At 40.1% G+C, this 12613-nt stretch overlaps 1 protein-coding gene across 3 annotated transcripts in view; it reads left to right on the top strand.

Annotated features, from left to right (window-relative positions):
* rab27b (RAB27B, member RAS oncogene family) overlaps positions 1–12613 on the top strand; it is a 66323-nt gene that overhangs the window by 37924 nt on the left and 15786 nt on the right. For all 3 annotated transcript variants that reach the window (XR_014600006.1, XM_084047371.1, XM_084047370.1), the window contains exons 2-4: positions 6572–6743; positions 10490–10578; positions 12250–12353. Coding sequence is in view for 2 of the 3 variants with exons in the window: in XM_084047371.1 (XP_083903497.1) it covers positions 6591–6743; positions 10490–10578; positions 12250–12353 (346 nt within the window). In the remaining variant the exon portion in view is untranslated. The remainder of the gene's footprint in view (positions 1–6571; positions 6744–10489; positions 10579–12249; positions 12354–12613) is intronic.

Here is a 12613-nt window from a genome sequence, read left to right as displayed (position 1 = left end):
GTACATTTAATACAAATACTACATTTACATCCCCATTTTATTTTATTTTAATTTTATTTGTAGTGACAACATGCCACATTACTTTTCAATGTGTTCACTGTCCAAAGAATTGTGTACATACAGCCTGTCATTCTGGTTGTAGCCTCGATCTCCAGGCTTTTATTTTCCTTCGTGTTTTGCTCAAACAGAAAGCCTGGACCAAGCTGTTGAAATTTCTGGCATAGGAAGTGGGAGTCGACCTTTCATTTCCCCAACCAACCAGAGTGCAGTGGGCGTTGCTCCAAATGTTGTGACGTCAGGGCTCTCCATAGACCATATTCACACGGCGGCCATGTTTCTATGAAGTCAATGAAGGTAGCCACCCCGGGTGGCGGCACTTTCAATGTTAAATTCCAATATGGCCGCCGTTTGAATATGGTCTATGCTGCACATTGGGGGGGATCAGTATCATTATTATTACTATTTTGTTTCTACCCTCTTCTCTTATCTCCTTTTTCTGTATCTTTTTCTTACGGCTGTGCTGCCATTGACGACTTAATTCCCCTACGGGATCAATAAAGCTCTTTCTATCCATCTGTCAAGAGGATAAAACACAGAATAGCCGGAGGAGAGCGGGTTTCCACTGGATCCATTGTAACAGCCGTTTATTATATCGTCTCTGTCGGGGTGGAAACCTCATGTTACTTTCCAGGATTGAAATTAAAAAATGATATAGCAAGAGTATCAAGATCTACAAGCTCAAAACGCGTTTCGAGCTTGTAGATCTGCTACTTTTGATGCTTTTGTGTGACGCTGTAGTGTGATCAAGTAGGGGTGTTAATTTACGAAAAAAAACACAAAAAGCGTTAACCCATTCACTCCGGGAATGCATCTGTGTCATTTTAGATGTTTTGCTATAACCGTTATTTTATACTTTGGCTATTCAAAAATAGCCAAAGTAAAGTAAAGTAGTAGATCTGCAGTTGTTTTGAAAAATCGTGAAAATGTGTGCAAATCTTTGAATATATCTACATACATTTTTAAAGCGAACGTTTGTAAAAATACGGAGATAAGAGGTTTCCTCCCCCCATTGCCCCCGGGGGGCTTTAGAGGCATGCACACATCCCCCAAAACATCCTCACATGATCCACACAGACATGCCTCCTGGCAGAGCTTTGCACTCTAGCTTACTCTAGTTTATTATAACACATAAACCCCTTATCTCCGCATTCTAACTTTTTGTGTTTATTCGTAAAGTAACGCCCTATACTCGATCGTACTACAGCGTCACACAAAAGCATCAAATGTAGTAGATCTACAGTACAAGCGTTTCGAGCTTGTAGATCTGCTACTTTTGCTATTTTTGAATTTGAATCCTGAAAAGTAACAGTTTTGGACATGTGAGGTTTCCACCCGACACGCACGCACGCACACTAACTAACTAACAGGCACAGCAACTCCAATTGCAGTGTTTGAAATAGCATGTTTGGTGTATCAGGGTTAGGTAACTGGGTCCTGGTTTGCTGCCATGAGGGTATATTAAGTCACTACTACTACTACTACTACTAGAGTTGTAATGTTAATAATACGTAGTAGAGTTTGCCGTTCAGGGCCTTTGTTGTACTGTAATGTACGATAATGGCAGTAGTGATTGGCTTAAAAAATAATGATCATTTGAGTTGTATCAAAATGTGGTAGTTTTGTTCTGAAAAGGTTTTAATAACAATTAATTTATTTTGTACCTGAAATTCCAAAAATGAAGATAAAATAACTAAATGAATGAATGATTTAATAAATAAATACATAATTGACAGGCGGTAGTGGGTCAGGAGGCAGAGCGGCCGTCTTGAAAATTGAAAGGTTTGATCCCCAGCTCCTCCTATCAGCGTGTTGAAGTGTCCTTGAGCAAGACACTGAACCCCTAACTGCTCCCCATGAGCAAGTTGGTGCCTTTGCATGGTTTCCTCCACCGTGTGTGTGTGTGTGTGTGTGTGTGTGTGTGTGTGTGTGTGTGTGTGTGTGTGTGTGTGTGTGTGTGTGTGTGTGTGTGAATGTGTGTGAGAATGTGTGTGATAATGTGTTTGTAATGCACATTTTACCATTCATTTGATTGTGTAATCTCATCAGCCATCCATGTCAACTTCAGGTGATGCCTTTGGTAGTAGAAAGTGCTCCCCGGGTCTTTTGCAACATGACTCAATGTTGTTTAACATCACAGACTCTTCCATGGGCCACAGAAAGAACTCTATGACATAACTAGTGGTCTAAAGTAACTAAGTACTTTTAGCTATTTCTGGTGTAATGAATCTATTAGGCACTGTCCCCTGTACAGTACAATACTTTTACTTCTACTCCACTACTTCTCAGAGACAAATTGTACTTTTACTCCACTATAATTATTTGAAAACTTTAGTTACTAGTTACTTGGTAGATTTTTATTATTATTACAATACATACATTAACCACTTCAGCCCTATATAGATTTTGGCCATTTGAAAATAGCCTATCTACAAGCTCACAATGCGACGCATTGTGAGCTTGTAGATCTGCTATTTTCAAAGGATTTGCATACATTTTGAAGACTTGTGAAAGGGGACATTTTGCATAATGAGTACGTTCTACTTTTGGTACTTTAAGTACATTTTGATACCAATACTTTTGTACTTTTTCTCAAGTACATTTTTAATTCCGGACTTTTACTTGTAACAGAGTATTTCTACATTGCAGTTATTGATACTTTTACTAAAGTAACTGGTCAGTATTTCGGTGACACGGTGACAGTGTGAACAGGAAATTGAGTTAGTCTTCCTGCCCTGTTTATTTCACGGTGTTGTTTAAGTCAGAGCTGTTTGTCAAACAGGATTCCATTGTCTTCCTCTGGAACCATGTGATGTATGACTCTCATTAAGGTTACATTTGATTTAACGGAATAAGGTCCTTTTTTTATTGTTGTTTCATAGCTCTAGTAAATCAGGCCATAGCGCTGAAGCACCTCATGACCTGAAATACTGAATAAGCTTGTTGGCTTGTCTTTTCTTCTTCTGTGTGTGTGTGTGTGTGTGTGTGTGTGCAACCCGATCGCCAGAGGAAACGTTCTCATTGAACGTTTTTCAACGTTTCTCAAAATCCGTGCATAGACTACTGGAAAACCACAAATTCCGTGCATAGCCGCCTCGCATCTCCCCCATTGTGACTAAACCATTTTGGAGGCGCGCAGTCTCAAGGGAATTGTCGCCGTGTGAAGGACCACCGAGCGAGCTAAAGCGAGCGAGTTGCCGTCCTGAACATTGCGACATTCCCTTGAGCCTACTCAGCGCCGTTTGAGTTACGTACCGATAGGCACAGAATCGTAAATTTTGTTGTGGGGACTGCTCTACTTCCTGTTTTTTCCGGGTTGCGACTGGTTACGCCCACCGTGGGACTCCCCGTACATATGCACGGAATTTGGGGGTTTCTAGGCGACTATGCACGGAATGACGTGCACAAATCCGTGCAATGTATACTAATTCTCTGGCGATCAGGCTGGTGTGTGTGTGTGTGTGTGTGTGTGTGTGTGTGTGTGTGTGTGTGTGTGTGTGACAGGCACACTGTCTCACTAGATTATGATTGGAGATTACAACTCATTTATTAAGCTTGACCTGTGTGTGTACGGTATATCTATCTATCTGTCTGTCTGTCTGTCTGTCTGTCTGTCTATCTATCTATCTATCTATCTATCTATCTATCTATCTATCTATCTATCTATCTATCTATCTATCTATCTATCTATCTATCTATCTATCTATCTATCTATCTATCTATCTATCTATCTACCTACCTACTGTGTCTGTCTGTCTGTCTGTCTGTCTGTCTGTCTGTCTGTCTGTCTGTCTGTCTGTTTTAGGTACATCTATCTACAGTATTTATATCTATGGATATCTGTATACTGTGTGCATCTATTTATTCATGGCTATATATTGATTTATTTAGACAATTTGCAAAAGTCCATTGCTGTACAGCGAGTGCAGCACTATGAGCTTGTAGATCCGAGTGTCGTGCTTGTAGATCTGCCATTGTGAAAATCTGTGCAAATCTTTGAAGATATATATTTTTTAAACTACATTTTTCACTCAAATCTTTGCTTCTGGGGGTCCCTGGAACAAAACCTTTTCATGTCAAGTTAAAAAATGATATGTATTTGGCCGTGGACCACCATCTCAAGATATGTTGTTCCAGGCATATGTGTGGGCATCTTAGTGTGCAGGGAAGTGTTTAGCCTTTTAGCTGTGTAGTTTTATTTTAGCACATCTTTGTCTTGTCTGTTACTGTAAATGTTTTTAAAGTTTTGTTGTGTGTTTTATAATGTTTTGTTTGCTTCATGATCATCATCCAGGGACTTTCAGTTGTAAATGAGCTCTTATAGCTATTTCTGGTGTAATGAATCTATTGGGCACTGTCCCTCTGTCAAATAAACAAGCTAATTAGAAATAAACCTTAAATGGATAGTTCACCCCCAAAATGACTTTATTTCAATCGATTACTCACCCCATGGAGACTTGAATTCATGGATATTCTTTTGTTTTTGTTGCATTCCTAAGCCAACAATTTGATGACCGGCAGTGGTTCCGGTAGGAGTCACAAAGAGTCTCTTTTGTGTCTCCTACTGGAAACGCTGCCTACCGTTCCGCTGGTCATCATATTGGCTTATGAATGCGACAAAAACAAAAAAAAAAACATGAATTCAAGTCTCCATGGGGTGAGTAATAGATAGAAAAAAATCATTTTGGGAGTGAACTATCCCTTTAAAGGGACTACACCATGAATTTTAACTTTTTTTTCTTTTTTGTGTTTTTGGTCTCCCCTACCTCTCTTCTATCCCCAATCTGGGGTTTTCTGTAAATTATCTCAAAACAGGCCAAACTGATTTGCACCCTGACGTGACGTCACGTCAGGGTACAATACCTCCCGTTTTTCAGTTCCAACCAAAAAATATATATATATATATTTATTTTTTTTGGCCCTCACCAGGCCTGGAATTTCGTCATTTTAGGGGCAAGGCCACTTGGCCTTTGGTGTTGTAATTCTTTGGAGGGCACAAAGGCCAAATGCCAGGGCAGGAAGGCCATCCAAAAAAAAAAAAAGTTGTTTAAGTCCAAAAACGTTTTTTTAAGTCCACGGAAATAATGCATTTAACTTGAAGGTTAAGGATGATTGTATTTTAATATATTATAAGAATTGTATAACTATCTGTGAAATATAACCCATTTATTTCACAAAATAATGTGTTGGCAAATGACCAATATTTGGTTATATAGGTCTCAATATGTCACATTCAGCCCTGGACTTCATTGACTGAAGTAGGGGTCACATTAATCTCTCTCTCTCTCTCTCTCAGGCTAGAAATCAAACCTACCATTGATTAGTTCAACAGGCTGCTTTAGATTTATCTCCGGTTTGGCCCGGTAATGCTTTTGTGTCTATTACACGGTGTTGCGGGATTCCGAAGGTTCATAGGAGGCTCAAAATCAAACATACCTACCACTGTGCATGTTGTAGCTGCGCAGCTCAACCAAAGGGAAAAACGTATTGACAGGAAAATCGCGCAGAGGAAAAACTGTGAAATCAGTTGCTGGGCGCAGCTGGGGCACCACGGCCACTGTGGCCGTGAAGGCATGTCATTATTCGAGGGGCACACGGCCAATGAGAGGGGCAACGACGGCCATGGCCGCCGTGGCCGCCGTGAAATTCCTGCCCTGGCCCTCACACCGGGCCACTGGCTGGCACAGTCTTATTTTATCCAAACGTCATGCAAATCGGTATACAGTATCTCTATAGCGATGTGATGAACACGGATCTGTCCGATTTCCCATATTCCATCCTCATTGGCTAAGGCTGGCTTCCAAAGTTTGCAGGATTGGTCCGTTTTGAACAAAATGCCTCAAATTATGCACTCAGCTTGCGATTTCCGTGAAATTTTACACGCACATTCCCACTAGGCTGAGGAAGAAATGCCACCCTTTTAACTTCCTGAATGCCAGGATTGTCAGAATTATTTCAGAATTGATTCTGAAAAGTGCCAGAGTTTTTTTCACAGAAAACAAAAAGTGCTTAGGAAGCGAGATACAGCCTTTTTCAGTTCTAAGTTAAACAAGGAGTGGATGGAGCTGCACATCTTCAGATGATGATATCTTGGGTTCTGAACATGTTTTTCAAAAAAAAAAAAAAAAGAAAAAAAAAATATATATATATATATATATTTTTTACTATTTTTTCAAAAACACGTCAAACACGTTAATGGCACCCAGCGCCATAGCGGTAAAAACACGTGAAACACGTTAATGGCACTCAGTGAGTTAACATTGGCCTGTTATAGCGCCACCAGCAGGTCTAATTTAGCAAAACACATTTTTGGAACAAAATGCCATCATGAATGCAGTGTCCGATTGCCGTGAAAGGCCTAAGAAAAAACGGGCACCCTTTTCACATTGGCCTATTATAGCGCCACCAGGAGGCCACAATAACCTACCTGACCTGGCGGAGACCTGTGCTCCGAGGAGCACTTTTTCTAGTTCATTCATGCATTTCTTGCATTTTCAATGTATCTTTTCTGCAGGTAAACTGTCATCTTCACTATGACTGATGGAGATTACGACTACCTTATAAAGCTCCTGGCGCTGGGGGACTCTGGCGTAGGGAAGACCACCTTCCTGTACAGATACACAGACAACAAGTTCAACCCCAAGTTCATCACCACAGTCGGCATCGACTTTAGGGAAAAGAGGGTGGTAAGTAGGATATCTTTCCTATGCTGCGCTCCTTCTCAGATGTATTTCTGTTGGTCTCCCTAGTCTCCTTCTTCTCAGCTTCCTGTCTCCCTATACGTTGTCTCAGCTTTCCTACAGTCTGTCTCTCCTACACTCAGTGGTGTAAAGTAACTAAGTACATTTACTTAAGTACAATTTTGAGGAACTTTTACTTTAATTTTTTTTTCTTTTTTTTTTTCTGTACTTTTAAATCTACCCCACTACATCTCAGAGGCAAATATTGTACTTTTACTCCACCACAATTATTAGATTTTTTTTGTTACTAATTACTTTGTAGATTTTGATTATTATTACAAAACATAAACTAACTACTTCTGCCCTATATACTGTATATTTCGGCCATTTAAAAATAGCTGATCTACTACATTTTTTAAAAACATTTTGAACTTGTGAAATGGGACATTCTGCATAATGTGTACTTTTTACCTTTGGTAATTTAAGCACATTTTGATACCAATACTTTTGTACTTTTACTCTAAGTGCATTTTGAATTCTGTACTTTAACTTGAAACAGAGCATTGCAGTATTGACACTTTTACTTAAGTAATAAAAATGTAGGACTTTTTCCACCACTGCCTACGCTGTTTCACCTCTCAGCTTCTCCTACTGTCTCCCTCTCAGCTAACACTGTCTCTGCAGCTTTCCTGCTTTCTGTCTCACCCATACAATGTCTCCCTCTTAGCTTTCCTGCTGTCTGTCTCTCCCAACACGGTCTCCCTCTCAACCTTCCCACTGTCTGTCTCTCCTAAAACTGCTTCCATGTCTGTCTCTGTGAGACGGAAAGACATCTGTGCCAATGGGCCCACTCACCTTTAAAACCCATTAAGACCTGGAACGCATCTGTGTCAGTTTTTTTTAGCTAAAAAGCATCATTTTACACTTTGGGCTATTCAAAAATAGCAGATATACAAGCTCATAGCACGGCACCGAGTGCCGCGCTATGAGCTTGTAGATCTACTATTTTTGAAAAATCGTGAAAATGTGTGCAAATATTTGAATATATATATTTTTTTACTCAAATCCTTGCTTCTGGGGGGTCCCCGGAACAAAATATTTTTAGATGGGGGTCCGCGGCCAAATACATATAATTTTGGGGGTCCTTGACATGAAAAAGATTGAGCACCACTGATATAGAAACATACGTTTTTCAGAAAACTGTTGGGATTTAGGAGACATGTAGAATCGGCTTCAGGTCTCAATGCGTTTAAAGAAAATGAACACAGTATGTAATCGGTGATGAGTATTGAGTGTGTTCGTGTGCGTGTGTGTGTGTGCGTGCGTGCGTGCGTGCGTGCGTGCGTGCGTGCGTGCGTGCGTGCGCGCGCGTGCGCGTGTGTGTGTGTGTGTGTGTGAACATACATGTGGACACACGTCTCAGCCCATGTGCTCACCTCTGTCTCGTTTGAAATGATGTCCTTTTAATCCTCCCAACCACTGCATGACTCATCAAATTGGTTATTATTCCTCACCTCTTCTGCCTTTCTCTCATTCCTCTGTCTTTATGATTGTGTGTGAGAACCGTTTTAGACAAAGAAAGAAAGATAGAAAGAAAGAAAGAAAGACAGACAGACAGACAAGAGGTGATTGATGATTTTAGTCACTGTGTGAATAACAATTCTGTCTGTGAACATTAATGGATCCGTTTTTCAATTAATTAAACCAAAGGTACACACACAGAGATTACATTTTTCCTAATGATTCATTCCATGATTCCTCTGGATTTTACATAATGTTGATCAAATGATCTTTCAAGCAATATATTACATGCACATATAAGTAGTCTGACCTGTTGGTTGATTGCACAGCACACATTATAGGCATGTAACGATTTATCGTAAATCGATTCCAACTAGTCAGTGGTGGAAAAAGTACTCACATTTTATACTTAAGTAAAAGTATCAATACTGCAACGTAGAAATACTCTGTTACAAGTAAAAGTCCGGAACACAAAATGTACTCGCGTAAAAGTACAAAAGTATTGTTATCAAAATGTGCTTACCAAAAGTAGAAAGTACCCATTAGGCAGAATATCCCATTTCACAAGTTTTTAAATGTATAAAATGTGTGAAAAATATTTTTCTACAATCTCACAAGTGAGCTTACAGATCGGCTATTTTCAAATGGACGAATATAAATGGTGCAATCGAGACAAGACAAAAAAATGGGTAAAATACAGGATGCAGGTGTTATGGTTGACGCAGATTGCACCGAGGAGGGGATGCAGTGAGTTTCAAGCCAGTAGACCATACATGGATAACTGGCGGCCCCCACCTTCACTTATGCGGCCCGCATGTTAATTTCAGAATACTGATATATTATTGATTTCAGCTGTTACAATTCCAAACATGCAACAATGACCCGCTTTAATTACTTCAGTCTATATTAGTAGCTTAATGACTAGTATTAAAATTTGATTGTCTTTTTTCTGTCCAATTTATTCGTATTTAAGTTCATAAAGTTAACATAAGTATAACTAAATGCATTTGAAATGAAATACAAATTTTACTTTTCGGAATTCCAATTAAAAAATGGAAGAAAAAAAAAATCAGGATTCCAATTCAAAAATAGCAACAAAAAAAATCAGGATTCCAATTAAAAAATAGAAAAATAAATCAGGATTCCAATTCAAAAATAGCAGATCTACAAGCTCAAAACGTGTCGCAGTGAGCTTGTAGATCGGCTATTTTTGCTACTTTTGTGTGACATAGAATGTCGAAGTACAGCATTCATTTATGAAAAAAGTTTGGAGATATACGGAGATAAGAGATTTCTGCCCGACAGTATATGCAATGTGGCCCTCTGGAGTGAGTGTGTAAACATAGTGGCCCTCTGGAGTGAGTGTGTAAACATAGTGGCCCTCTGGAGTGAGTGTGTAAACATAGTGGCCCTCTGCATCATCAAAGTCGGCCACCCCTGCAGTAGACCAGTGGTTCTCAAACTTTTTCATGTCAAGGACCCCCAAATTGACACTTATTAGCCCGTGGACCCCCATTTGAAAAGATAAGCCAGGGACCCCCATAAGAGAAGATTTTTACGGCTCTCTAGCAGTGATTCTCAACCATTTTAATTTCAAGGACCCCCAGTTTGACATGCATTAGGGCAACGGACCCCCATTTAATGGCATTTCTATCTCTGGGACCCCAATTTATATTGTAAAATCAATGTTAATTTAACTCTCAGAGTTACAGACCCATAAGGGTCCATTTGGTTCCTATCCATCATTTAGCTGGGGACCCCCTGGAACCCCCTGAAGTACCCCTGGGGGTCCCCGGACCCCACTTTGAGAACCAACGCAGTAGACAGAGAGGTTAGGCTGTGCTCTGAAACACATGCCATTTGTTCTGTTGTTTTCTTGCATTTTTTTCTTTAAGTTGATCATCAATGAACTTTTTTAATCATGTTTGGACGTTGAGTCAATGTGTTTGGCCCAGCACTGCAAATAATTACCTTTGCCATCCTACAATGCATCCAGAGTCTGCCTTCCCACCACCTTCCTATAGATACTTTGGCTAAGCATTACCACGGTCTCCCTCTCAGCTTTCCTACTGTCTATCCCTCTTCCACTGTCTCTCAATGAACGATCCTACTGTCTGCCTTAATACACAAAAGATGCTCTTACTCTCATTTATCCAAAAGGATATCTCAATGAACTCTAAAAGAAATGTGGCCCTACTCCCTACTCACCTTTGACATCTCACCCTGTCCAGATGTACACAGCGTCCAACCCCAATGGGACGGCCGCAGGAAAGACCTTCAAGGTTCACCTGCAACTCTGGGACACGGCTGGACAGGAGAGGTAGGCGGGCTGTCTTTAACCTTTAACCATCAGCCAATCTATCTGCTTGTCATATAGCTAAAATCTAAAATGACACAGATGCTTTCCCGGTTCTAATGGGTTTACTTCAACCACCCGAGAAAGCACAGGCATTGTTGTGCCTTCCTCACCATTTGTTTTCGGTGTGCACGTTCCCGGTGAGGTTCTCAGTAATGTGGTCTCCTCTCCACTGTGGCGCCATCTATGTTATAGGAGTGCTCTCTGCCTGACCACCATCAGCTCTTTGGTCTCGTCGACGTTGAGAGCCAGGATGTAGGCATGTAACGATTCACTCAACTCAAGATATGATTCGAATTACGATGCTAGGTTCACAATACGGTTTTGCATTATTTTTTAACACAAAATTATTTTCCAGACAGATGACCGATTTTGTTATTTTATTTCTCTTACACAAATCCAGTATTTTCTTCTCTTAAATGTTTTTACAATGCTATGTTTTCTCTTATCCCCTTTTCAATACAGTAGCATTTTTTTTTTATTAATTCTCTTACAAAGCTCCTGTATTTTATTCTCTTTTTTGACGCGCCCTCAGCTTTTTGCATTGTATTACATTTTTTATTAAATCAATTTAAATTGTCGCCAGTTTGAATCGATTTACGATAAATCGTTACATGCCTACTAGGATGTTTTCCTGACGCCAGTGTGTCAGGCTCTCCACCAATGTAATTGTTTTCCTTCTATGACATGTTTTCTGTTCAAATAACGTTTGATTTAACGTTTGGTGTCATTGAAGGCTGATAACTGTGGCTAAGCTGTCACTTAGGGGAGGGCTAAGTCTGTATTGATCTGGGCGTTAAAATGACTGTGCGCAGACATTAGATGTCTTTTCTTGTCTTTTCCATATTTAATTTGATTCATTTTATAAAAGGTCTAATGACTCACACAGCTCTGTGAATCACTATCTGTTATGTAACATAACGTATTCCGCTCAGCTCCCTTCATCTCAGAAGCTGTAGTAGGTGTATAGTGTGACAGTACAGTCACTCATTTCAATGGAGGTTTTACAGACAGACGTTGAGTTGTTTAGCTCTGGGGGCTTTCAGATGCATTTCTCGGAAATGCAGGAGTTTCGTTTTTCCCAACTCTGTGGTGGAATATCCTTCAACAAGTTGTTTTTTAATCTCTTCTTGGCCAAGTCATTCTGGGGGGAGAGGGGTGGGGGAGGCTGATCTGTAATTAGAAACAGTATAAGACTATTAGAGATGTATAAAAAATGCCATTTTCTAATTACATTATTACACACAACCTCTCTCCCTCTCCCTTATACCCCTCTCTCTCCCTCTCTTTCTTTCTCTCTCTCTCTTTCCTTCTCTCTCTCTCTCTCTCTCTCTCTCTCTCTCTCTCTCTCTCTCTCTCCCTGATCGAGCATTGGTCTGACGTCTCACACAAGAGAACCCGTTTCCTAACAGAGCTGATGTCGTACAAGTCCGTAGTTGTAAACTGGGCACACAGACAAACACACTGTGCCACACACAACTTAATGTTCATACTGTGTAGAACAGATTCTGGATATCATATCCATGGTGTTAAGACACATACTGTATGTCAAGAATAAGTATTCTAAAGTGTGTGTGTGTGTGTGTGTGTGTGTGTGTGTGTGTGTGTGTGTGTGTGTGCGCGTGTGCATCTCAGGTTTCGTAGCCTGACAACAGCGTTCTTCAGGGACGCCATGGGGTTCTTGCTCATGTTCGATCTCACAAGCCAGCAGAGCTTCTTAAACGTGAGAAACTGGATGAGTAAGTGCTTCACTTTATTTCCCCTATAATATACTGTAATTCAATGGTTCTCAAACTTTTTCTTATCAAGGACCCCCAAATTAATATCTGAGAAGATGTTGTGCCAGGGACCCCCATAATTAAGAGAATATTTGTTATAAATCTTAAAAATAAATCTTAAAGATGTCCTCAAAATATTCCCTCAAAAATAAACAATCTACAAGCTCACAAAGCCTTGCAATTGAAACACATTGTGAGCTTTTAGATCGGCTATTTTCGAA

The sequence above is a fragment of the Gymnoscopelus microlampas genome (genome assembly GCF_963454915.1).
Source record: "Gymnoscopelus microlampas genome assembly, chromosome: 21".
In the NCBI taxonomy this organism is placed as follows: domain Eukaryota; kingdom Metazoa; phylum Chordata; class Actinopteri; order Myctophiformes; family Myctophidae; genus Gymnoscopelus; species Gymnoscopelus microlampas.
This window is presented reverse-complemented; position numbering and strand designations above follow the sequence as displayed.